Source organism: Colobus angolensis, unplaced genomic scaffold (assembly GCF_000951035.1).
Source record: "Colobus angolensis palliatus isolate OR3802 unplaced genomic scaffold, Cang.pa_1.0 Scaffold53, whole genome shotgun sequence".
NCBI classification, from domain to species: Eukaryota; Metazoa; Chordata; class Mammalia; order Primates; family Cercopithecidae; genus Colobus; species Colobus angolensis.
The window spans coordinates 10,375,873-10,402,772 of NW_012118821.1; the positions used below are offsets into that span (position 1 = coordinate 10,375,873).

At 47.3% G+C, this 26,900-nt stretch overlaps 1 protein-coding gene across 2 annotated transcripts in view; it reads left to right on the top strand.

The window, feature by feature from the left end:
* The window catches only part of TSSC1 (tumor suppressing subtransferable candidate 1), a 173,634-nt gene that overhangs the window by 17,190 nt on the left and 129,544 nt on the right, over positions 1 to 26,900 (top strand). For both annotated transcript variants that reach the window (XM_011960956.1, XM_011960958.1), the window contains exons 2-3: positions 1,052 to 1,135; positions 16,703 to 16,835. In XM_011960956.1, the coding sequence (XP_011816346.1) occupies positions 1,052 to 1,135; positions 16,703 to 16,835 (217 nt within the window). The remainder of the gene's footprint in view (positions 1 to 1,051; positions 1,136 to 16,702; positions 16,836 to 26,900) is intronic.

Genomic DNA, 26,900 nt, shown 5'->3' on the forward strand with positions numbered 1-26,900 from the left:
ACAGATGTGGGCCACTGTGCCCAGCTAATTTTTACAATTTTTTTTTTTTTTTTGCAGAGATGGAGTCTTGCTATATTGCCCAGACTGGTTGGCCAGAACTCCTGGCCTCAAGTGATCTTACTACCTCAGTCTCCCAAACTGCTGAGATAAGAGGTGTGAGCCACCATGCTTGGCCCTATGACTGGCTATTTTTGATTAAATGTTGAACATTTTTCTGTGTCAGATTTTAGAAACTTTGGATGTTATCTTCCTCCAGAGGATTGACTTCTGGCAGGAGTCTGGCTAGCCTAAGAGCACTGACCTGCTCTAATCAGGATTGAGATGACTTGGAGCTTTAGCCTGTGCAGGTTGGTCTAATTCTAGTTTGCCTTTACTCCTGGGCTGTATACCTGTGGGGTTAGTGCTTTACAGGCTCTTCTCCCAGGTGGACCCTGTGCTTGGGTTTCTGTGCCCTGAGCTCCATGAGTCTGTCAAAGCTCTCTTCAGCATCAGCCTATCAGCCACGCTTTCCAGATTGGCAGATGCCTTTAGGTGAAGAGTGACCAGGTGTTGGGCTTCCCCACTAGGCTTCCTCCTGTCCTGGATCTTGGCACTTCTTCGTTGCCTTGGTAGTTCTCTGAGGCTGTGAAACAAATTCAGGTTATTCCTTTAGTTTTTTTTTAGTTGTTATCTGCAGAAGAGTTGGTTTAAATCCCCTACTCTGCTATTGCTGGAAGCTATTTTCTGTTGAATTGTTGAAGTATAATTTGTTTAACCAGTCTTTTACTGTTGAAATAATAGTTTTACTAAAAAATAAACATTGATGTGTACATAATTTATATCTTTGTTGCTTAATTTTTTACCCACTTACAATTATTTCCATATGCAAATTTGAAGTGGAATTGTGTTGAAAGTGTGCAAAAGTCAAAGGCTTCTAATACATATTTCTAACTTGCTTTCCAGACACTGTACTAATTTATACTTTATCAACAGTAGATGAGATCAACTGCCTTTTTCATCTCTATTAAATCTAACTTCATAAATGTGCATGTGTTTTTCTTCCGTCCTGCAGGCACGTGCTTTAACACCTCAAACTGCAGAAACAGATGCCATTCGGTTTTTGGTTGGGACACAGTCTCTTAAATATGATAATCAGGTAACTATTTTCGACAAGTGTATGCATGATAATTACTAAGCCTATTCTTAGTTTCATAACCATTTTGCTCTGATTTTCCAGCAACATTTGAGAAATTAATGCCATATAAACAAAATAAAACTTTCACTGGATTTAAGTCTATCTTCAAATCAAAGAATATTATCCATCTCTATGCATCGACTGTGTTTAGTAATTTAAACTTCCTCTGTTTGGCATGACCTTTGTAGTCTTGTTTGGCTCTTGTGGTTATATAGATTTGGTTCTATAAGCAATTGAGAAGCAAGGATATGTGGTCACCACTACCCCTTCTTCTTGGGCCTGTGGATTACTTCTTTAATTGCTCATAGAACTCTTTCTAGGTGAGTGTGGGCTGGGTCACAACCTTATCCCCACTTGATCCAGGCTGTGGGGAAAAGAGAGATCAGACTGTTACTGTGTCTATATAGAAAGAAGTAGACATAAAAGACTCCATTTTGTTCTGTATTTGAGATGCTGTTAATCTGTAACCCTACCCCCAACCCTGTCCTTGCAAGAGACATGTGCTGTGATGACTCAAGGTTTAACGGATTTTGGGCTGTGCAGGATGTGCTTTGTTAAACAAGTGCCTGAAGGCAGCTTGCTGGTTAAAAGTCATCACCATTCTCTTAATCTCAAGTACCCAGGGACACATACACTGCGGAAGGTCGCAGGGACCTCTGCCTAGGAAAGCTAGGTATTGTCCAAGGTTTCTCCCCATGTGATAGTCTGAAATATGGCCTCCTGGGAAGCGAAAGAGCTAAAAGTCCCCCAGCCTGACACCCGTGAAGGGTCTGTGCTGAGGAGGACTAGTGTAAGAGGAAAGAAGGCCTCTTGGCAGTTGAGGTAGAGAAAAGCATCTGTCTCCTGCCCGTCCCTGGGCAATGGAACATCTCGGTGTAAAACCCGATGGTACGTTCTGTTTACTGAGAAGGGAGAAAACCGCCTTAGGGCTGAAGGTGGGCCGTGCTAGCGCAATGCTGCTCTTTATGCACTAAAAAGGTTTGTGGAGATGTTTGCATGTGCATATCAAGGCACAGCGCTTTTCCTTAAACCTACTTATGTCACAGAGATCTTTATTCATAGACCTTCTCCCTACGATGATCCTATTTACCTGCCACTTCCCTTTTTCCAAGACGGTAAAGATAATGATCAATAAATACTGAGGGAACTCAGAGACCGGTGCCAGCACGGGTCCTCTGTATGCTGAGCGCCGGTCCCCTGGGCCCGCTTTTTCCTTCTCTATACTTTGTCTCTGTGTCTCATTTCTTTTCTCAAGTCTCTTGTTCCACCCAATGAGAAACACCCACAGGTGTGGAGGGGCAGGCCACCCCTTCACCAGGCCACTTGATCTGTCACTGCCACTTGATCCAGGCGGGGATACAGATGGAACCCTTTTGCTGTTCTGGCCACTGTAGCGGACACTCAGGAGATCTAGATTCGGTTCATGGCCTGGCAGTAACCGTGTGACTTTGAGCACGTGGATTCCCCTTCTGGACTCCATTTCCCTCTTTGCTAAAGTGGAGATTAAAATGAGATGCTGTGGTGATTGCGAAGATGTGCATTGTCTTTGACACCGGGAAAATGTGCGTGAGACCATGTCAGACACGGTCTAAGGCCTCTGTCCAGCTTACCAGATCACACAGGGGAAATGGCATTCAAATAGCTGTTGAAGAATATGCAGGCCTGGATAGGATACAGTGAAACTGTCACTCTCGTATGTCGATAAAGGTTTAAAATCAGCATAGTTATAGCTACTAATTCAGTGATACATCCTTAGAGCTTCATAAATCAATGTTTATGTACTTAGTCTGTAATTCCTGTATCCCAAACCTAGAAAAAAATCGTTATACATGAAGAATATTAATTATAATGCGACTTATAGTCATAAAAACTTACAGACAATCAATGTCAAAACACGTGAACGTTAGGTTGAACAATATGAAGCCACCTGTAATGACTGATTCATACACTTCCCCCAGGTTGAATCTGGCTACTCGGAGTGAATAGTATTCCCTTATTACACTCGTTAAAAGTTACACACTCCTAAGAAACATGACAACTTAAGAATTGTTAGGTGATTCGGTGGGGTGTTAACATTGTGTTTATAGTATGATCACCGCGGTGTGAAAGGTGGGGTGTGAACGTTGTGTTTATAGTATGATCACCGCGGTGTGAAAGGTGGGGTGTGAACGTTGTGTTTATAGTATGATCACCGCGGTGTGAAAGGTGGGGTGTGAACGTTGTGTTTATAGTATGATCACCGCGGTGTGAAAAAGCAAAGTGCACAATTGAATCCCTTCTTGGAATAAAGACTGGAAGAAAACAGGCCAAAAAGGACGAGAAATTGAGCCACGAGTTATCTTCAGATGCTATTCACAGGGAATGTGTTCCAAGACCACCCAGTGGATGCCAGAAACCTTGGCAAGTACTGAACCCTAAGCATAATATGCTTTTTCCTATACTTACATAGAGGTAAAGTTTAAGTTATAAATTAGGCACAACAAAAGGTTAACAACATAACTAATAAAAAAAAGAACAACGATTATTGGTTATGAAAGTTATATGAATGTGGTCTCTGTCTCTCAGAACCCCGTACTGTGCTATACTCGCCCTTCTTCTAGTTTTTTTTTTTTGAGACAGAATTTCACTCTGTTGCCCAGGCTGGAGTGCAATGGCATGATCTCAGCTCACTGCAACCTCTGCCTCCCAGGTTCAAGTGATTCTCCTGCCTCAGTCTCCTGAGTGGCTGGGCTTACAGGCATGCATCACCACACTCAGCTAATTTTTGTATTTTTTTTTTTTGTAGAGACGGGGTTTCACCATGTTGGCCAGGCTGGTCTCAAACTCCTGACATCAGGTTATCCGCCAGCCTCAGCCTCCCAAACTGTTGGGATGACAGGCGTGAGCCACTGCGCCCGGCCACTCACCCTTTTTCTTGAGAAGATGTCCAATAATACAAGGCCTATGTGATGAGATGAAGTGAGGGGAATGACTTAGGCATCGTGATGTAGCGTTAGGCTATTATTGACCTTCTGAGGATGTGTCAGAAGCAGGAGCATCTGTTTTGGGTGATCCGGATCATCAAGCCACACAGTGTTGATGGTTAGATGTCAGGAACAGACAGTGTGGATGGCTCAGGGGCAGGTCTCTTTTGTAGCATGGACATGCTGATCAAAGGTGTCAGGAACAGATAGTGTCGATAGCTCAGGGTATGGATATCCTCCTGATCAAAGGGATGGTTCATGTTTCCGGTGGGATGGAGTGGGACGGCTCTAGACTTCACTGCACTCCTCAGGATGGTGTGTGATTTAAATTTACGAATTGCTTATTTCTGGAATTTTTTCATTTAATGTTTTTGTGCTACACTTGACCACAGGTAACTGAAACCTCAGAAAGCAGAACCTCAGATTGGGGTGAGGTGGGGGCAACATCTAATCAGGATGTAAAATTATTTTCTTTCTAATATTTTGTTTTCAGAATGTGTATATATGTATGTGTGTTACTTTTCTACTGGAAAAAATATAAGAAGGGAATTATTTATTTATAAAAATAGTTACCAGTGGCCACCTGAGAGGGAAGGAGGGCCCGCCATGAAGATGGCCTGTGGTTTTAGGGATGGCGCCTCCAGGGGAATTGGGGAGTAAAACCCACATGGGCAAAAGTGGCACAGAGATAGGATGGGAGGCACGCTACTCTGCCTTCCAAATGCAGCTCCACAAAGCAGAAGCCAGCAGAAACCCAGGAATTCAACACAAAATGGGGCCATGGAAAGCATGAGAGTTATGAGCCAATTACTGTGTACCTGCTCTTAGCCAGAATGTGGTAATGGCATTTCCAGTTGGTAATGACATTAATGAAGAATCATTGGTACCAAAGTTATCAAAATAGAGAAATAAAAGAGGCCAGGTGTGGTGGCTTACGCCTGTAGTCCCAGCACTTTGGGAGGCCAAGGCGGGTGGATCACTTGAGATCAGGAGTTCGAGACCAGCTTGGCCAACATGGTAAAACCCTGTCTCTACTAAAAATACAAAAATTAGCTCAGTGTGATGGCAAGCACGTATAATCCCAGCTACTTGGGAGGCTGAGGCCTGAGAATCGCTTGACAACTGGGAAGGCGGAGGTTGCAGTGAGCTGAGATCACACCACTGCACTCCAGCCTAGGTGACAGAGCGAGACTCTGTCTCAAAAACAAAAACATAAAAAAAAAAAAAAAAAGAAAGAAAGAGTCAGCCCAAAATGACAGAAAGGGTTTTAATCTGCCTTAATTTGTTTTTTGTTTGTTTGTTTGTTTTTTGGAACGAAGTAACATCCAATTAATTATTTTAAAGAAGCTTTCCAGTTTTTCTGTTTCCTTCCTTCTAATTTGAAGAGTTCTGATAATTTCTCAAGTTAGTTCCCAGTATCTTATTTTTTGAGTCAACAGTAGGTTTTATTGCACACCTCATGTATTTCCACACTTGCCTGCAGTTGTCTGTGTGTGAATCCCTATGATAGGTACGAAGCTGTGTTTTTGACTTGCTGGTTTTGTCTTTCTGTTTCTGGTAAAGGCATGTGACATTGTTGAGCTGTTCATCCATTCATCCACTCAACAAATGCTTACTTCGTAGATTGACAGAACTCTTTAATTCCTCTTTTTTATGTACTGGGTACACAAAAACTGAACAGATATTTGTGTCCTGAGTTCAGTGTTTAGTGAAATGGCGAAATGGACAAGCAGATACTCACAGTACTGTTAGTATTACCATCTGGTATAGTTTGGGCCTGTCTGCACCTAAATCTCATGTTAAATTGTAATCCCCAGTTTTGAGGGAGGGACCTGGTTGGAGGTGATTGGATTATGGGATTGGATTCCCCCCTTGCTGTTCTCGTGACGGTGAGTGAGTTATCACAGGTCTGATTGTTTGAAAGTGTGTGGCCGGGAAGGCTCCACTGGCTGGGGGCTGCAGCCCGGCCCACGTGCCTTCTGTGACAATAGAGTCTGGTCTCCTCCCGCACAATCGGAAGCCCCCGCCCCTCGTTCTGGAGCTCCAGCTCTCCGGGGAGTGGTAACTGGGAGGGGTTAATGGCTCCTGGCGTTGCCTCAGGCTCTCACTCCTTTCAGGCAGTCATTAATTCCCTGGAAAATGCCCGGTACCTGCATCATTACTCCATGATGCAGCTGCGCTATCTTTCTGAAAATGTGGGGACTGTCACAGTTGCCGACTTTCCTCTGAGGGACGAACTGATTTGTGTCCGTTTCCTCCCATGGGATAGGACTCTGTTGTAGCTCCCTGTGCTTGGGGGCAGGGGGACAAGGATTTCTGGGGTCTTTGCTCGCTTTCTGGGGTTCTCCTTTGAGGAGGAGCTGGAGTTCTTCCTGGGGGTTGTGCTTATGGCTTAGCATGGGCAGGGATGAGGAACAAGGGGATTTCCGACCTGAGGCACTTTAAGTGCTTCTGCGGTCTGCGTTTCCCACAGACTTTCCCCATATATTGGTACCCGCCGCCTTCTCATGTAGATAAGGGATGAGTCTGAATCTTCCTCTGGAGACCTCTGGGAGTGCCATGGTGACAAAGAGGACCAGCTTTGCCTCTTCTAACGTGGACGCATTGACCCAGTGGCTGGGATCCTCGTCAGTGAAAAGACTGATGTCACAGAAGGGTCATGACAGAGCAGCTTGTTTCTTCCCCTGGGTAACTTCTTAGTTTCTCAGCTCAGCTGCATGGTTCTGCATCTGTTTTAATTTGTGACAGCTTTGTGCCTGCAGCCTCGCTGCCTGCAAGTCCTGTTCTCACCTGTGCTCAGAATCACCAGGGCGCTTGGTCAGCATTCAGATTCCCAGCCCCACTCTAGACTAACTGAGCCTTGATTTCTTCCCTGCTGCTGCCGCTCTCTCCTCCCTCACCCTTCTCTCTTCCTTTAATGGTAAAAGAACCTGGTTTCTCAGGGTCACTGAAGCATCATAGGGTAGCCTGGCTTCCTTTTGATGAGGCCTGATCCAGAGGCTCCAGCCTGTCACTAAGCGTCCCTGACTGGCATTTCTGTTTCTTACTGTCTTCAGGGGTCCTGTGTTTTTAGGGTATATCTCTAGATGGTCTGCCATACTTGGAAATTCTTTAATTGGTTCTTTCCAGCTTTCAGGTTCAGTGAGTCTTAAGATCTAACATATAAAGTGCTCTCTGATAGTCCCCTTTTCCCTCACTCTTGAAGAATCGGTTTGACCCTGTATCAGTCTGTTTTCATGCTGCTGATAAAGACATACCCGAGACTGGAAAGACAAAGAGGTTTAATGGATTTATGGTTCCGCATGGCTGGGGAGGCCTCACAATCACGGTGGAAGGCGAGGAGGAGCAGGTCACGTCTTACCTGGATGGCGGCAGGCAAAGAGAGCTTGTGCAGGGCCACTCCCGCTTACAAAACCATCAGCTCTCGTGAGACTTATTCACTATTAGGAGAACAGCACGGGAAAGAACTGCCCCGTGATTCGATTATCTCCCACCAGGTTCGTCCCACAACGCTTGGGAATTCAAGAGGAGATTTGGGTGGGGACATAGGCAAACCGTATCACACCCTCAGATCTGTTGGTGTGTTAGGCCATTCTTGCATTGCTATGTAGAAATACCCGAGACTGGGTAATTCATGAAGAAAAGAGGTTTAATGGTTCTGCAGGCCGTACAGGAAACATGGCTCTGGCATCTGCTTCTGGGACAGCCTGGGAAAGCTTCCAGTCATGGCGGAAGGCGACGTGGGAGCAGGCACATCACATGGTGAGGGCGGGAGCAAAGAGTGAGGGGGAGTGCCACGCTTCAGTGGCCACATGTCAGGAGAACTCACTATCCAAAACAGCACCCAGCCGTGAGGGAGCCGCCCCCAGGATCTGAACACCTCCCACCAGGCCCTGCCTCCAGCACTGGGGATTACAGTTCAACATGAGATTTCGACAGGGACAAATATCCAAACTATATCAGGTGGCATTCCTGCAGGTGTTCAGCTGGACGAGTTCTTTGGGTTTTAGGAGAAATTTATGATTTTTGTCCAAGGTTTTTGAGTCCTGATCTCTCCTACAGACAGCTTCTAACGCCTTTTCCGTGAAATCTTCCCTTTTCCACCCCCTTTTCAATTCCTGAGCTGGAACTAATTGATGCCTTTTCTCTACTCCTGTCTGTCTTTGCATATGCATGCCTCTAATATAAGGCTTCACGTTACAGGATTCCTGTTACTTCTATTCTGTGTTTATTTTTCTCCAAAGTCCTTGACACCTTGCCATCCCTGACACGTATTGTGAGGCCAAGGACCGTTCACTGCTGTGTCCTTTTGATGCCTGGTGCTGAGCAGGTTGGGTGTATTTTAAGGAAAGTCACAAACTTCTGTAATAATTAGTTCTACTGTAGCAAACGTACTCACTTGTCACAAGTAAATCTTGTGATGTCCTGTTGGGCATCTATTACATTTTCAGACAAACATCAGATTTGTTTTTGTCTAAAGAAGTCACGATATCCAGAAGCCCCATGCCTGGACAATTCCAGGGTGTTGCTGCAAATTCCATCTGCTCGGTTGGTGAGGTGTGGGGGGTGGGCAGGGTGTCTGTCACTGCTTCGGATGAACAAAACATGCTGTGAGAAGTGTTGTGGACTCAGATCGTAGGGTGTCCCCAGTCGTCTGTTTCATAAGGGTTTCCTTAAAGCATTTCTGTGGCACGTTGGTGGTGGTGGTTTTCACTGGACTTCTGTACCAGGAACAAGTCATATGTGTGCACCAGTGCAAATCAAGGGAAAGATTAACATGGTGCCCCCGTTTCCCTCTTCTGCCTACACCAAGCTAGATCTAGGGAAAGATAAGCATGGTGCCCCGGGGCCGCGTTCCCCTCCCACATGTGCATCCATGTAAAGAGAAACAGAAGTGTAGTGCCACGGTGCTGCCTCCCACTGTGCACTTGCTTTTCTATTTTCCTCTGTGAATTGTACCCTACTTTGCTTTCTGGGAATTTTGGTCTCACTATATATATATGCATATTTTTCTTTTTTTCTTTTCTTTTCTTTTCTTTTTGAGACAGAGTCTTGCTCTATTGCCCAGGCTGGAGTGAAGTGGTATGACCTCAGCTCACTGCAGCCTTCACCTCCCAGGTTCAAGCGATTCTCCTGCCTCAGCCTCCCGAATAGTGGGGATCACAGGCACGCATCACCACGCCTGGCTAATTTTTATATTTTTAGTAGAGATGGGGTTCCATCATGTTGGCCAGGCTAGTCTTGAACTCCTGACCTCAGATGATCCATCCACCTCACCATCTCAGGGGATCAGCAGTCCCAAAGTGCTGGGATTACAGGTGTGAGCCACTGCACCCAGCCTCGTCTCACTATATTGATTATGCCCCAATAATTTCACTATATTGATTATACCCCAATTTTTTTTTTTTTTTTTTTTTTTTTTACAGAGTTCTACTCATGTCTTTCTGATTTTTAGAGTGAGAGGCAGCTCCCCACTGAAAGGAAGAGCCGGTACTTCAGCCCAGTTCTCTGCTACCAGAGGCAGCTGGTGGCATTCCAGTGACTCAGTTAGTTTCCAGCCTCTGCTGCAGCCCTTGCCCACCCACTGCAGAGGCTGTGTCACCTTCTGCACAGTTCTGAGCAACGTGCTCCTGGGGCACAGGGAGCTTCTGGAACGTGGAGTCTTTTTTCTCCCCCACTGCCAAGTGTACTGTTCAGGCTTCATGGGCAAGAGTTGTTAATACCCTATGCTTTAATTGCCTCAGAGAGAAGTATTACTATGTTTAGGGAAATGGCGGTTATTGTATGGGACTCATAAGCACTGGAAAATCAGTAACATACTTAATAACTGTATTACTTATCATTTAAATTCTTAGCTAAAGGACCAGTATGTGTTTTGGCCGAGTGTGGTGGCTCACACCTGTAATCCCAGCACTTTGGAAGGCAAAGGCAGGCAGATCACAAGGTCAGAAGTTCGAGACCAGCCTGGCCTGGCCAATATGCTGAAATCCCGTCTCTACCAAAAATACAAAAATTAGCCGGGCTTAGTGGTGCCTGCCTGTAGTTACAGCTACTCAGGAGGCCAAGGCAGGAGAGTTATTTGAACCAGGGAAGCGGAGGTTGCAGTGAGCCAAGATCATGCTGCTGGACTCCAGCCTGGGCGGCAGAGTGAGACTCTGTCTCAAAAAAAAAAAAAAAAAGGAATGTGTGTTTCTCTTAGAACAAAGAGATCTTAGAGATGTAGTTTCCTAAATGTACAAATACTGAGAAGGGCCCAGATCTACAAAGAGCCCAGAAAGGGTTAGTGGCTTGCCCAAGGTCACACAGCCAGGAATGACGGAATCCAAATGAGAGACCAGGTCTCCTGACTGGCAGGTCACGTTCATGTCAGCACCGAGCTGAAGCGTGAAGCCGTCTACAGTAGAAACTGTGTTTTCAGCGTCACTTGCTGTAACCAGGAGTAAAGGAAACCAGCCATATGGGCCATGGCTTGTCCTGTCCAAGATCTGGTCCCAGGCAGTATTCAGTATTCCGCATAACTCTTAAGGAATTGCCACTGAGCAGGTGGGTTTTATTAATGGATGATGTGGCAGGGAAGGCGTCTCCTGTCGTCTGTCCAGTGGCTGTCCCGGGTGAGAACGGGGGAGGTTTGCCATCAGTGGCCGAGGGCATCTCCTGCCTCTGGGGAAGCCACTGGATCATTCACTTTGCCTAGGAGGGTGGCTCTTGATTTTTTAATATCCAGTCTTATTTATGTGTGGTATTTTTTATTTTTATTTTTTTCTGTGGAGATGAGATCTTGCTGTGTTGCCCAGGCTGGTCTTGACCTCCTGGGCTCAGTCCATCCTGCGGCCTCCATCCTGCAAAGTGCTGAGATCACAAGTGTGAGCCACCGTGCCTGACCCTTTTCTTTTTTTTTTAATTCTCAAGAGTTTTTAAACTTTCTCTTGAGAAGCGCAGATGAAATGGACAGTGCGGCGGCCTCAGCTCTGTACTCAGCAGCCTGGCCCTGGGCTGTGGCCACACCGTGGCATTTCTCTCCAAGCCCCAATTCTTCCAGAAAAGGAGGGAGAGGTGATTAAGTTCATCTTTACTGACTTTCTAATAAATTTTTATAACTGTTTATTCTAAATCTTTACAATGTCGTCTATGGCCTTAGCCCAGCACTGGTAAAATCAACTTTAAAAATTTTAATGATGATTCAAAATATATGAGTTTGATCTTCATTATAAACGATTAACACATTAAAAAAATCCAATGTGGCGTGACAAGTTTAAAGTAACATTTAAGTACTGCTCACAGGGCGACCCTCTTTCTGGACCTGCCTAGCTGGTGTTAATGGCTCTTTCCTTTGAGCCCTGGTAATCTTTTGCACTCACCTTAGTTACAGTGTTTCTTTCTCACATTACTCGTTTTCAGAGCCGGCCTGTACCTGCATATGTTTATTTAACAAAACAGTTGTTTATACTTTAGGTGAGCTGGGTGTCGGGTGGTGCCCTGAGAACAGAGAGTTGAGGTACTGGTTCTTCTTCCAGCTGGGAGCTGCCTCTCACTCTGGCTTGCTGCCGCCCTGCAGGGTGCTTCTACGGGGCAGGTGGTGGGGCTGCAGAGCTCGCATGCCAGGACCAGGGGCTCCCACAGGCCTGGCTGGGCCGTGCCTAACTGGAATAGCTGAGGCCCTCCACCCTTCAAGCCTTGGTCTTTTCACCTGTAGATTGTGGTTAATAGTAATATATTCTAGGGCTGTTTTAAGGATTAAGGCACTAAAGTGTATAAAATACTTCGCAAAGTGCCTGGTGCAATATAAATTTCAGCCATTACTTCGTTATTTTTGCTCATGGTGGTTGATGGCATCCTGTTTGAACAGCCCCGTGTTAAAACAGTTCGTGAAGATGTGTACTTTGCGCTACTCTGTGAATCAACCATAAAATAAGGGATGTGGGAAAATCTCAAGACTCATCAGGCTTAGCAATGAAGGTTAAAGACCATTTCTATTGCAGTGTACTAGATTAGGAGACATGGGCTTGGGAGGAACATGGATCCCCCTTCTGCCCTGTGCGTGCTTGCTGGCTGGAAGAGGTGAACCTAGATGAGATGTGTGCATCCAGGAGCTGAGTCCCATTGGAAAGCTGTGCCTTGTGTCTCCATGAGAAGGAAAACAGCTTTATGGGAAGAAAGTGGGCCCAGCCAGAGGCAGAGCCTGTGGGGAGGCAGGAGACTAGGAGAGAGGGTCTGCTGAGACTTGCAGCCAGGCCGAGGGGCCAGCGTGGGGGCCTCGCTGCACTGTCCTGAAGACACACCCAGAAACCCCCCGGCTGTGCCTGCTTCCCTGGTGCATTTCAGAGGAGCAGATTTGCAAAGTAGTACATTTAAGTGCGTCCCTTTTTTCAGTGCTAATGGATTTCCTGATAAGCAGGAAATGTGAAAAATGCTGAGGAAAAAATTCCCTAGCAACACAGAAATTACTTCTAATTTTCTGTATCCCCTGTGGTCTGTGTCCCTGTGTGATGGTATTATATAATCACATGCCATTTTACAGCCTGCTTTTAAAATTTAATACTCTTGTAACAGTTTTGGTATTAATAATTGCTCTTAATCATAACTTTTAAAGCTATATAACATTTCATAATACACCTTTTTTTTGTTCATTTATTCTTTGGGGCAGATTTCACAAAATCAAATTATTATTTCAGTTTCAACATTTATGTAGTTCTGATTTACATATTATAACGAACCTTATAAAAGAATTGGACAAGTTATAACGTGGACCAATACTATCATAGAATTCCCTGTATTGGTTGCCATCACTTAGAAGAAGTTGGCTAATATAGTAAATATTAATTGGTATCATGAAATTCTCATTTTAAAATTTTTAAGTTGTTGGTTATAATAAAGAATGAATTTTCTTCATGTATTTGTTACTAGTTTTTATCCTAATGCATTTCTGCCTGTAAGGTATAACTATAACTTAACATGCATCCAAGTGCACGCATCCAGAATATGCTACTGGGGGCGTCTTTACACATGCATTCACCAGTTCTCCACACCCACGTACCCCGCCACACCCACACCCATGATGCACCCACACCCTCCCACACACCTCCCACACGCCTGCACCTGCCTCACACCCACACCCACGTGCATTCACACCCGTGTACACTCACCATACCCATGTACCCACAGACCCTCACACACATGCTTACATACACACCTGTGCCTGCCTCACACCCACACCCCCTCCACACACACCTGCACCTCCCCCACACCCACACACATACAGAGGTGGGCCCCGTACCTGTGCCCCCACACAGGCACACACACGCATATACACGTGTAGACCATGTACCCCTGCTCCCACACAGGTGCACACCTGCATGCACATGCGCCCACACCCATATGCACCCGTGTCACTGCCAGGGAGGGCACCCCAGCAGTCCCCTAAGATTCCTGGAGTCTGGGCCGACTCCAGGCCCGTGGTGAATGGTCTCTGTCATTTGCCTGAGGTAATTGCACAAGGTGCTCCTTCTCGTGTCTGATTTTTCTCACTCAGCGTTGTCTGTGCGTGTGTTGTTGTTACTTGTCATTACTGTGAGAACTGCATTTGTGAATATACCACAACTGATTTACCCATTCTATTGTGGGTTTTTTTTTTTTTTTTGGAGACAGTCTCACTCTGTCACCCAGGCTGGAGTGCAGTGGCGTGATCTCAGCTCACTGCAACCTCCCCTTCCTGGGTTCAAGTGATTCTCCTGCCTCAGCCCCCCAAGTAGCTGGGATTATAGACGCCTGCCACTATGCCCAGCTAATTTTTAGATTTTTAGTAGAGACGGGGTTTCACCATATTGGCCAGGCTGGTCTTAAACTCCTGACCTCAGGTGACCTACCCGCCTTGGCTTCCCAAAGTGCTGGGATTGCAGGTGTGAGCCACCGCACCTGGTCTACCCATTCTATTGTTGATGGACATCTGAGATGTTTACTGCTTTGGCTATCAAAAATATATCTGCTGTGAAAATTCTTGCACCTGCCTTTTCTTTGGTGTTTGTAGGGTCTATCCCCAATTGCAGAGATGTGGCATCATAGGACATATGTATTTCTGCCAAATATTTTTCTCAATATCACTTAGTAGTTATTTAATAATTAGTAGTATATTATAAATGTGTAACAGGTCCACAGAGGAAAAAAACTGTTCATAGGTAAACTTTCCTTGGGTGTGGAAAGGAAAAAGAGTACAAAAAAGTTTCACTTATAAAAACAAGTGCTGTGTTCATTTCCCTGGTTCTTAGATGTGTGATTTGTAATTGGGAACTGCTCACTGGGAATATTTCTGAACCTGCTGTGGGAACTGCAGTGGCCCCGAATGGAAAGGGCGGGCGCACATGCTCACCGGGCTCCTGCTCTGCAGCGGGCAAGCCGGCCATGTCTGGCTTCTCCCTGGCCCCAGCACCCGGTACTGGCGGCCCCGCTCTACTCCTGGGAGATTCTGGTTCAGCTCACATGGCTCTGGCACTGGCCGGGTATGAATTCCATTCTGAGCAAGTCCAGAATGACTCCTCGTGGTGACCTTATACTGCTATGAAGAAGTAACTGAGACTGGGTAATTGATAAAGAACAGAGGATTTTTTGGCTCACATTTTGGAGCTGTGCAGGAAACATAGCAGCATCTGCTTCTGGGGAGGCCTCAGGGAACTTCCAATCATGGCGGAAGGCGAAGAGGGAGCAGCCGCCTCACACGGTGGAAGCAGGAGCAGGGAGGGGGAAGATGCCACTCACTTTTTGGTGGTGGTTGTTGTTGAGACGGAGTCTCTCTCTGCCACCCAGGCTGGCGTGCAGTGGCGCGATCTCGGCTCATTGCAACCTCCACCTCCTGGGTTCATGCCATTCTCCTGCCTCAGCCTCCCGAGTAGCTGAGACTACAGGCGCCCGCCACCACGCCTGGCTAATTTTTTGTATCTTTAGTAGAAATGGGGTTTCACCATGTTGGCCAGCCTGGTCTCAAACTCCTGACCTCAGGTGATCCGCCCGCCTCATCCTCCCAAAGTGCTACAATTACAGGCGTGAGCCGCCGCGCCCAGCCCACGCCACTCACTTTTAAATGACCAGGTCTCAGGAGAATTCACTCTCGTGAGGACTGTACCAAGTGGGGATGGTGCTAACCCATTCGTGAAGGCCCATCCCCCATGATCCAGTCACCTCCCACCAGGCCCCACGTCCGACATTGGGATTGTAATTTGACGTGAGATTTGGACGGGACACAGCCACACAGTATCAGACCCTGAGAGGAGCAGCTGGAAATGATGAAAGGGCCGTCTGAGGCTTGGGTGACGTGTAGGTGCTACTGGGTATTGTGGAGACAGTTTAAACATAGCATTTAATGTTTGTTTTGATTGCAAACGTATTGCGGAGTGGGCCAGGCACGGTCAGGCTCAGACCTAATTAGGCAAAAATGGTAAAAGTACAAATAAAGCACAAAGAAGTAAAGGAAAACCACCTACAATTCCACCATCCGACACCATTCAGGTACCTGCTAGTTGTCTTGTTTGGACACGCATACTTTTTTGAAACAAACAAACAAGAAAAGGATGTAGCATTCGTACAGTTTCTTTTTTATCTTCTAAAATATATATTACATCGTTCCATGCCACTGAGTAGTCTACAGTATACCGAATGGCGTCATAATATTATATTACCCTCAAATACTGCAATTTATTTGAACAGTTTCCTATTACTAAACATTTAGGTGACTTCTAATTTTTTTATTACAATAATCAATGCCGTAGTAAACGTACTTGGATATAAATCTTTTGTGCAGATCCATGAACATTTTTCTTAGTACAGATTTACTTTTAAAAGAGGAATTACGTTTTCTCATTGACTTGGGTATTGGTAAGAAATTAAATGTGAAATCATTTCAATTCCTCTAAAAGTTATCCTGGAAAGCATGGAGATAGTATATTTAACTTTCTTATGTAGTGGCTAAAATGTTATACTATTTAATGTCATAAGATAATAGGCACCAGTGACTGTTGGACTTGTTTTTGAAAAGAGAATAAAAGCGTGTGAATATACAGCCCTTTCTTACTCTCTCCCACCTTAATCATGTCTGACGTATGAGTCGAGTTCTGCCCACTATAGACAGAGTGGGCCAGGCACGGTCAGTCCCAGACCTAATTAGGCAGTCGTGGCCTGCCATCCCTGCCCTCCCCAGCAGCCATGCAGCAGGCTGGGAGGACCTTGCTGATAGGGACAGCCCTGGGCAGCTCTGGCCTTGACACCAACAGTGGCTCAGTCTTAGAACCACTTGAAGACACAGTGTTTGGTGCCTTATTTCTTTAAGACTGGGTATGACCAGAGGGCAATCGTACGTAGCTTGCAATCTTAAAAATGTTCCACAGGGATTTTCTAACTTGTCTTTGAAGAGGAGTCCAGTAAGAAATTATAGAAGTACATACTGTTGGCCTAATAACAATTAATTAAAGATGTATCTGTCATGAAATGTGCATGTGATTATTCTTTGTAATCATGACGTCTGATGAAGGTACTGAGGAAAGTGTTTGAGATCCTGATGTGCTCTTTCTTGTATTTCTAGATCCACATCATAGATTTTGATGATGAAAACAACATTATAAATAAAAATGTCCTCCTCCATCAAGCGGGTGAAATCTGGCACATTAGTGCCAGTCCTGCAGACAGAGGTGTGCTGGCGACCTGCTACAACAGAGGTAAGTGCGGCTTTTCTGAGGTACCTGGTCACTGGAGGTAACTGGAGGTATTTCCTAAGACTGGTTTTGTATTGATAATGGGTCGACACGTGACTTAAAAGATTTAACCATTAATGAAGGTGTTGCATACACAGAGAAGCTGTGATATTGGTGTTTGCAGAAATTATTAGAATCTTAAGATTCTAAGAATTGAAGATGGAATCAGCTGTTCCAGGAACGTTGACCCCTTGGTCAGGGAAGTACAGTGCTGGAGGTTCTGGTGAGGCAGACACAGGCATCCTGATGCAGAAACTGTACGTTGCAGGCAGCAGCAGGGATTCACCTCTTTCCTATAGTGTCTGGTGACTGTCTTCCAGTCCTCTTTGGTAAGGGCAGTTCCATGCACACACGCGCGTTGACTGGTGATACGCCTGATAGGCTTCTTCCTGCCTGCTGTTGGACTCTCTAGGCTCTTGGGGCTCTGGGGCTCTGGGACCTTAGTTTGTGTCAATGCAGACGCCTGAGTCACTGAACTGAGCCTCCCTCTTCCCCAGTTCTCCTTGTTCGGTCATCGTCAATGACTCCTTTCTAAATTCTGGCTCTATGGAGAAATATCTCCTAGGATCTCTTTCTTTACCATGTAAGCCAGAACAAATTCTTTGTAGTTTTTGATATGTAGTTTCTAAAATGTTGCCTTCATTTGTCCCACAGGCTGAATGCCTTTTTAGATACTTTTAATGCATTCTGTCTGGTCTTTCCTCTCATACCCTGGCTTTAGAACATTGATGTGTAGAGATTGCATGGCTTGTGTACTAGGCTGGTCACCAGGACATCCTGATCTAAAATTCTGCTTTCACCGAGTTCTGTGTGTTTCCCTTCCCTTTCCCTTTGCTTTTCCCTTTCTTTTCTTTTCTTGACAGAGTCTCGCTCTGTCACCCAGGCTGGAGTGCAGTGGTACAATCTGGGCTCACTGCAACCTCTGCCTCCTGGGTTCAAGCAGTTCTCCTGCCTCAGCCTCTCGAGTAGCTGTGATTACAGGTGCACGTCATCATGCCCGGCTAATTTTTATATTTTTAATAGAGACAGGGTTTCACCATGTTGTCCAGGCTGGTCTTGAACTTTTGACCTCAAGTGATCCACCTGCCTCGGCCTCCCAAAGTGCTAGGATTACAGACGTGAGCCACCGTGCCCGGCCCTCCTTCCACTTTAAGTTCACAGCCGCCCCGTGTCCGCTCTCTGAGGGCCCTGCCTTCCACTTGGAGAGCAGTGTGGCTTGTGGCTTGTGGCTGAGTGTGGCTGTGCGTCTCCCTCCTGCCAGCAGGAGGTTGGGGATCCGAGAGCCTCCTTGTGTTTTGTCTGCTCTCTGTGCCGACTGGTCCAAGCTGACAGTGTCTCAGCAGAAACACGTTTCTCAAGAATCTGTGGGTCTTCAGTAGATTTCCTGAGGCTTCACTTTCTCAGACAAGAGCCTAACTGCAGATCTTTTAGAAACGATCTCTTCTCTGCCTTGGTCTCCTGCTAAGACAGCCAAGGGACTGCCCACTTCACCCTTGACCCTTCACCTTCACCCTTCACCCTTCACTCTCTCTTCTGCCTGAGGATCTGTGAGATGCTTCCTCCGCTTCTTGAGAGGCCCTTCCTAGGCCTGCACTCTGACCTCCTGATCTTCCCGAGGCTTTAACCACAAGCAGTGTGGCCCATCCTCAGCCTTTTCTTAGGGGCACACCCTCCTGACAGTCAGGGTATTAGTCCATTCTCGCACTGCTGTGAAGAACTACCTGGGACTGAGTAATTTATGAAGAAGTTTAATGGACTCACAGTTCTACAGGCTTAACAGAAAGCATGACTGGGTGGCCTCAGGAAATGCACAGTCACCATGGGGGGTGACGGGGAAGCCAGGGCCTTCTTCACAAGGCAGCAGGAGAGAGACAGCAAAGTGGGAAGAGCCACGCACCTTCAAACAACCAGATCTTCTGAGAACTTACTGTCACGAGAACAGCAAGGGGGAAGTCCACCCCGTGATCCAGTCGTCTCCCACCAGGTTCCTCTCCTGACACGGGATTACAATTCAAGACGAGATTTGGGTGGGGACCCAGACCCAGACCATATCAGTTAGGCTTTTCATTTCAGCACCTTTTCTGGCTGGAGATGCTGGGCTTTTAGTTACTCCACCATCGTATAGCTCTTCCCGCCTTTGCCCTCTCCTCCACTCTTGCCCTGTCCCCCCACCAGGAAATCCCCTGAGTGCAGGACCAGCCTCAGCACAACAAGAGCTGCCTCCACGACCCTGCAGGGCACGGCCTTTCTGCCCCCTGGATATTCCAGGCACGCTCTGCTTTTTCTGTGGCTCCTCAAAAGCCTCCCAGCCTCTACCCACTGCTGGAATCCAGAGCTCCTCCTGCATTGCAGGCATTTGTTACCGCGGCCCCTGCTTCCATAGTCATTATACACTGCAGAGGAATTCCCACAAACAGAGAGCTTCCAACAGCACAAGCCTCTTCAACGGCATGTACTGGCTGTGGCTTTGTAGGGCCCTGGCCTGGGGTCTCCAGGCTGCCATCCAGGCCCCTGCCAGGCTGTGTCAGGGCTCTCACCTCACGTGGCTCCTGGGGTTATAGGATGCAGGCCTGTTTCCTGGCTGTCTGCTGGGACCACCCTCAGCTGCTCACAGCTGTAAGTGGGCTTTGAGTTAAGCTGCCAAGTTTGTGGCAATTTGTAGGAGCAACAGAAAACGAACACAGTTGCCGAGCAATCTTGGTCTTGTTGGTCGTCCACAGGCATAAGTTGATCGCGTCCTTCAAGTTACCCTGGATCTCGTGATTTTCAGTCGTGGCTTCCAGAGACTGACTCTTTCTGCCAGACTTCGAAGGCAGCATGGATCTTCTGTTAAGTATTTCCCTAATCTGTCAGCCTCTCGAGGAAGAAAGACAAAACTGTTCCACAACATTCGTGTCTAAGTTCCAAGAACTCTGTTTTATTCCTGCCATAGGCAGAGCTGAGATTTACATCCCGCAGGGAAGGCTGTTTTCCAGTGTGAAATGCTGCGAGTTCCTGCTCTGATCAGGAAAGAGCAGCACAGCTACTTGACTTGTGCTTAACCTGGCTCTTCGCCCTTCGAAGCACGCGTGGCGCCGGGTCTCACCTGAATCGGGTCATCTGCAGCAGCGGTCGCACCCATGGGGCACGGCGCCAGGCCCTCCGGCTTCAGGTGCCTCTGGACAAGCCTGGAGTCACAGACCTAAGCTTGCTCTGCATAACCCAGTGCAGGGAAAACGTTCTAGAGACTTCCCGTGTTTTGCAAACATACTTGTGCTCTGTAGTTTTTGCACTTAGCTCGCCTCTGAATCAGTAGGCTTCCACATTTCAATGAATCAAATATGAATTAAATCCAAAAGCACCGCAAACTTAGATTAGACGACATTGCTTAAATCGTCACTTCATTGTAACAAATCTCTTTGCAAAGATCAGAGTTGCACTGTATCCTCCTTGTCTTCCAATAGTGTTTTCTCCCATTGTGCTTTTCCCCTGCCGTTGCCTGGGCTGTTGGGAGGCCTCTTGCGGCGTTTACTGTGTGTCTGTTCCTGGTGTGCTGTTTATTGGGATGTGCTCATAGAGCAGCTCCTGTTGTCTGCCGTCCTTGGAGCCCCACACGTGTTTTCTTTGTTCCTCCTCCTTTGTAGCCCTTCCTTCTTTTTGTTTCCATTAGTGTGTGTGGTATTTTGGTGAACAGTTGGCTTCTTTCAATGAAGAGACCGAGGGCTTCTGAGACACGCCTTTCGGCGCACACCCTGTGTGGGGCAGGGGCAGGCAGTGTGGGAAGTAGAACCGTAGGTGGAGAGGGCGGGCGGATCACAGGCCAGCTGGCGTGAGTTGTTAGGAGCACCCTCCTTCCGGCAGGCGGTTGCCCTCTTCTAAAGTTGTTTTCTGTATCTTTCTTCACAGATGTCCTGAAATCCTTTTTCAGGCTTTTTTTTTTTTTTTTTTTTTTTTGATATAGAGCCTCGCTCTTGGCTCTTGTCACCCAGTCTGGAGTGCAGTGGCACCATCTTGGCTCACTGCCACCTCCGCCTCCCAGGCTCAAGCAATCCTCCCACCTCAGCCTCTCGAAATAGCTGGGACCACAGGTATGCACTGCTGTATCTGGCTGATTTTTAAAAACATTTGTAGTAGAGATGAGGTCTCACTGTGTTGCCCAGGCTGGTCTTGAACTCCTGAGCTCAAGTGATCTGCCCGCTTCAGCCTCCCAAAGCACTGGGATTACAGGTGTGAGCCACTGCGCCTGGCCTTCCATGGATCTTATGGGGAGGAAAGGAGACAGCAGCCAAGGAGACGGGGCCTCTGGGGAGAGTGTCTAGAAACAATTCATTTGGAGGGCCTCACTCTTCTTTAGGATGTTGCTATTGGTTATTTGTCAGAAGCAACAGTGTTTACATTCTATCTTTATTGCTTCACACTGAGTCTCTTCTAATCAGTGAAGTCTGCAGTGTGGTAGAACTCTTGTGCACACAAGCACACATGCTAGAATGAACATCACAAATACGCAGAAGTGGATGAGCTCGTGACTTATTTTTTTAAATGCAAGCAAGAAACCCTTTCTCTGTACCCTGACTATTCATAGGAAGGGTGGTCAGGAACGGCAGTGTTGAGTTTCCGTGCACAGCTGAAGGATCTGACGCTCACAGGCAAAGTCTCCTTGAAGAGTGATGTTCTCTGCACATTGTCTTAGAAAATGATAGAAAATTTGCATGAGGTTAAAGTATCCTAAAAAGTCAAACATTTTCAGATTAAACCATACATCCATATCTCCTAGCTTAAATCTCTATTCATGCAAGGAACAAGTGACAGATTGCCGTCGATTGCTGATAGGGATTTATACCTGCTGTTGATCTGTTTTCAGTTATTACCTGTGATGATTGTGAAAAGGACATTCTTGGAGTTGGTGAAAGGGGGAGTTGTAGCACAATAAACTCATGGAATGTTTTCTACATAGATGATGAAGATTTAAAAAACAACTTAACTCTCCTTTCTGATAATTTTATAAGAAGAATGCATGTCTATGAAAGCAAAAGGAGTGACTGTGGCCAGGGTAGAAGCTGTCTCGACGGGACTGTACGTACTTGAAACAGGAGAGATCTCCACAGTGACTAGTCTGTGGGAGTAGATTGCGGGTCGGATACGGAGGTGGGGACGTGGCAGGTGGCAGGCTGGCCTCTGAGGAGCACGCAGGCCTCCACACACAGCAAATAACGGCACAACCTGCAGGTCTCAATTGGACCTGGAGCCACAAGAGGCTGTGGTGTTGCCACCTGAAAGGAGCCTGGTCACGCAGGGAATTAACATGAGTGATATATTTCTCTTGGGATTTCTCCCTTTGGAGCTGCCAGGTACTTCCAGTCACCTCCCTCCCCAATTTATGTGTACTTCAGAATATGCAACCAGCAGGCCTTGACCTTTCTATGCATCTCACTTCCTATATTTAGAACTTGTTTCACCCAAGGTTTTCTTAAGGTTCATTGAGGAAAAAAGCATATGTTTCAGATAAACATAAAAAAAACCCAACTTTGCTGCTTTAATTTCTAATGTATGTTTCTGAATTAGGGTACACCATGTACGCCTGCCTCTGCTCACACAGTCTTGTGATTGTGTGCCTGCCTCTGCTCACACCGTCTCATGAGTGTGCACATGCCTGCCTCTGCTCACACTGTATCATGTGTGTGTGCCTGCCTCTGCTGACACCATCTCATGAGTGTGCACATGCCTGCTTCTGCTCACACCACCTCATGAGTGTGTGCCCCTGCCTCTGCTCACACCGTCTCGTGAGTGTACATGTGCCTGCCTCTGCTCACACTGTCTCATGAGTATACGTGCGCCTTCCTCTGCTCACACCATCTCATGAGTGTGTGCCTGCCTCTGCTCACACCATCCTTGGTGACACTCTGTGTGGTGGCCTCACAATCAGCAGAGGGCACCAGTGGTCTGGCGCTGTGTCCCCTTTGCTCTGGACCTTCCATTGTCTCCCCTTTCGTGTCTTTGTGACCATGTCCTAACTTGATCGCTTATACTGGTGCAAGCCATTTTTAAAACCTTCATCCACTTCTCTTGCTGCTCTCTAAATCTTTTCACAGACTTGTACACCTTGTTTGAAAAACACGTTTGCAGAGTGAAACTAACTCCTGCGTTTAGCTGAGATTATACGCATTGAGTGGTGGTCACTCCAGAGCACTTTGTGGGTTTCTATAGAAAAACAAGAATGGAATTTAGTTCCTCACTCCTGAACTTCAGGAATTCGCCGAGGGGAACCTTGTCAATATCTAAGGACCTCTGACGCAGGGGAGTCCAGGCTGGTGCCTCGAGATCATTAGAGAGTAGTCATGGAACTGTGACCCAGCGGAGCCCAGGCTGGTACTCCAAGTTCATTAGAGAATAGTCATGGAACCTTCATCTGGGGGAGCCCAGCCTGGTGTCCCGAGATCTTTAGAGTGCTGTGGGTGGGCTCTGTTCGAGGGTAACCCAGTCTGGTGCCCGGGATCATTAGAGCGTGGTGGCTGGACTCTGATCCAAAGAAACGCAGGCTGGTGCCCGGGATCATTAGAGCGTGGTGGCTGGACTCTGATCCAAAGAAACGCAGGCTGGTGCCCGGGATCATTAGAGCATGCTGGGTGGACTCTGATCCAAAGAAATGCAGGCTGGTGCCCTGAGATTATTAGAGCACAGTGGGTGGTCTCTGATCCAAGGGAACCCAGGCTGGTGCCCCAAGATCACTAGAGCTGGGTGGGTGGGCTCTGATGCAAGGGATCCCAGGCTGGCACCTGAGATTGTTAGATCGTGGTGGGTGGGCTCTGATCCAGGGGAACCCAGGCTGGTGCCCCCAGATCATAAGAGTGTGGTCAGACTCTGATCCAGGGTAACCCTGCTGGTACCCCGAGATCATTAGAGCGTGGTGGGTGGTCTCTGATCCAGGGAACCCAGGCTGACCCCCTAGAGCATTAAATGTGGTGGACCCCACGTGATGAGCAGGCGGTAGGGGTGGCACCCCAGGTTGAAATGGTCCTTAGAGAGGGATGTCTCAGTGTGAGGCAGACTCGTGCTTCCCGCCAAGGTAGTCTCAGTGTGACACAGACTCATGTGCTTCCCGCCGAGGTAGTCTCAGTGTGACACAGACTCATGTGCTTCCCGCCGAGGTAGTCTCAGTGTGACGCAGACTCGTGCTTCCCGCCGAGGTAGTCTGCTATGACGGGTGTGAACACAGATGTTTGGACCTGGAGGTCTGAGTTCCCGGAACTGGTGCCAACACACCAGGTTCCCACAGCTTCCCAGGTGACATCCCTCTGCCTTTGTGCCTTTCTGTAGCTCTGGCCCACTCCCCACCCTCTCTCTTGTCTACACATTGGGAGCTCTTTTTTACCCTTAGAAATGGAGGCCAAGGTGGGTGGATTGCTTGAGCCCAGGAGTTCAAGACCAGTCTGGGCAACATGACAAGACTGTGTCTCTACCAAAAAAAAGAAAAATTTAAAAATTAACTGGGTGTGGTGGCATGTGCCTGTGGGTCCAGCTACTCAGGAGGCTGAGGCGGGAGGAGCACTTGAGTCCAGGAGTCTGAGGCTGCAGTGACCTGTGATAGTGCCACTGCACTCCAGCCTGGTGACAGAGTTAGACCCTATCTGAAAAAGAAAAAAATAATACAGGATAGCTCATCCATGGAGTTTAACGACAAAACAAGTTGAGTATACAGAGATTGAGAATAAAACCATGGTTACATGGTTAAGGAAGGGGCACTGGGAATTGTAGGTCTGAGGATGCAAACAAGCAGGTATGTAGGATGGAGAAGGCCAGAGACCTCATTTACAGCGGGGCTATTGTTGATTGTCTTGTATCATATTTGGGATTTTCCCTAAGTGAGTGGATTGTAGCTGCTCTTGCCACAGAAAAAGAGAACGAGTAGCTGTGTGAGCTGATGGATATGTTAATTCGTTTCACTATAGTGACCTTTTCTCTCTGTATCCCCGCATCATATTGCAGACCTTAAGTATAGACAATAAAATTTTTTAAAAATGAAAAAGGGCCAGCACATGACTCATACCTGTTATCCCAGCACTTTGGGAGGCCGAGGCGGGCGGATCACTTGAGGTCAGGAGCTCGAGACCAGCCTGGCCAACATGGTGAAACCCTATCTCTACTAAAAATACAAGAATTAGCCGGGTGTGATGGTGTGTGCCTGTAGTCCCAGCTATTCGAGAGGCTGAGGCAGGAGAATCGCTTGACCCCAGGAGGCAGCGGTTGCAGTGAGCTGAGATTGCGCCATTGCACTCCAGCCTGGGTGACAGAATGAGACTCTGTCTCAAAAAATAGAAACAAAATAAAATAAAATAAAGCAAAGTAAAGTAAAGTAGATAAAGTAAATTAAAGTAAAATAAAATAAAATAATAGAACTATGGCCTCCTAAAAGCCCTGCTCTACCCTAGCTCCCCGGGGTCCCAGCCCGTCTCCCTGCCCCTGTGTGGCTGTTTCTGCCAGGACACTTGTCTCCCTGTTTCTTGTCTCGCCTGCTGACTGGAAGCCCCTGGCAGGGCTGGACACGGCTGCTTGCCTCTGTGCCGAGTGCCCTGGCCTGCAGAGGCCGCGCAGCTTCAGCTGCTCATCCTGGCACCGTCTTCCTCTGAAACATGACCCCATTTGAGTGATCAGCCATTTTGCTACATCATAGCTACTCAGAACATAGTGAGAGACTGAATCGACTAATTTGAACTATGTTGAAATTATCATCTCAGTGAGATTTAGGAAGATATAGTGGATTTTTCTTGGGAACAAGGCTGCTGAGGTGTACTGAATAAATGAGTAGGAGGAAACGTAAGAAAATGACAACTGAGCAGCTAAATTCATCTGGGTCTGCGTCCTCAGGAACTGCACTGTCCTGGAAGTGAAGTGTGTGACCTGGAATGGGTTCCTTACCCTTTCTCTGTCTCGCGTCCTCTGTCACACTCTAGACATGAAAACTTAGCACACCCCAGAGAGGCGTTTGGGAATGAGTGAGACCCATCATCAGACTGCACTGAAAAATTAAAAAGGGAAGCTAAATGTCAAGTGGTCCAGTTATTTACCCAGCCTTTCTTTTACCTCCTTAGGTGGGCATGGTGGGAGCAGGGCAGTGGAGGCTGGGGAGGCAGCGGTCTTACAGGGGTACTGGGCAGTAGAGAGGGCACCAGGTTTGGTGACTGGAAAACCTAGACTTTCTGCTTTTCCCTCTGGTGTTTACTGGCTTTCTAATCCTGGACAAGTCAAGTAAACCTCTGGAGCTTTCATCTGTAAAACGGACACAGTTAACTAACACTGCTGTTAAATAATGAGAAAACATGAGGCTGTTGTGAACAGGTTTGTCTCAGACTTGGGTCTATGTACCCTGCAAGGACGGGACTCCAGGGGTGTGTGCAAACAGTCCTGAGCAGTGGGCTCTGAGCATCTGGAGCACACCGTATGCCCACTCCAGTGCACCTTACCCCCAGGAGAGGTGGGCAGTGCTGCAGCCATAGCCTCCTCTGCACTGGGGAGCAGCCACCGCAGGAACCCCCGGCACAGGCAGCAGAGCCCACTGGGAGCATTGGGCCAGCCCAGGAGCCCATCCGCTCTCACGGCTCGCTGACCGAGCCTTCCCTTCCATGACGGGAACTTTTTAAGCAGGGCACAACACCTCCTGGGGTGGGTGGCAGGGTGCTGGCGTGCTTGAAGCCACAGGATAAGGGTGGTGTGTCTTTCTGTAGTGTCACTTCTATTTGATTTTAAGTAATGAAAATGTGATTTGTGGCCTCGAATGAATGTGGATATGTTAGGAAGTAGAATGCAAGCTGTGCGGTGATCTCTCGAATGAAACACGCGGCTTGCGGAGGGCCCCTTCAGAGAAGGTCCCCAGACCTTGCTGTGCAAACCCTTGGCACTGGGTAAAGGATGCTGCCACAGTAGGATGTACCTTCTCGTTCCTCTGCCCTTGGTCACAGTAGGATGTGCCTTCTCGTTCCTCTGCCGTTGGTGTGGCTCTTTGAAGACAAGGACAGAAGCTCTGTTTTGGGGGTTGAGAGTAGGGAGGGTGGCACA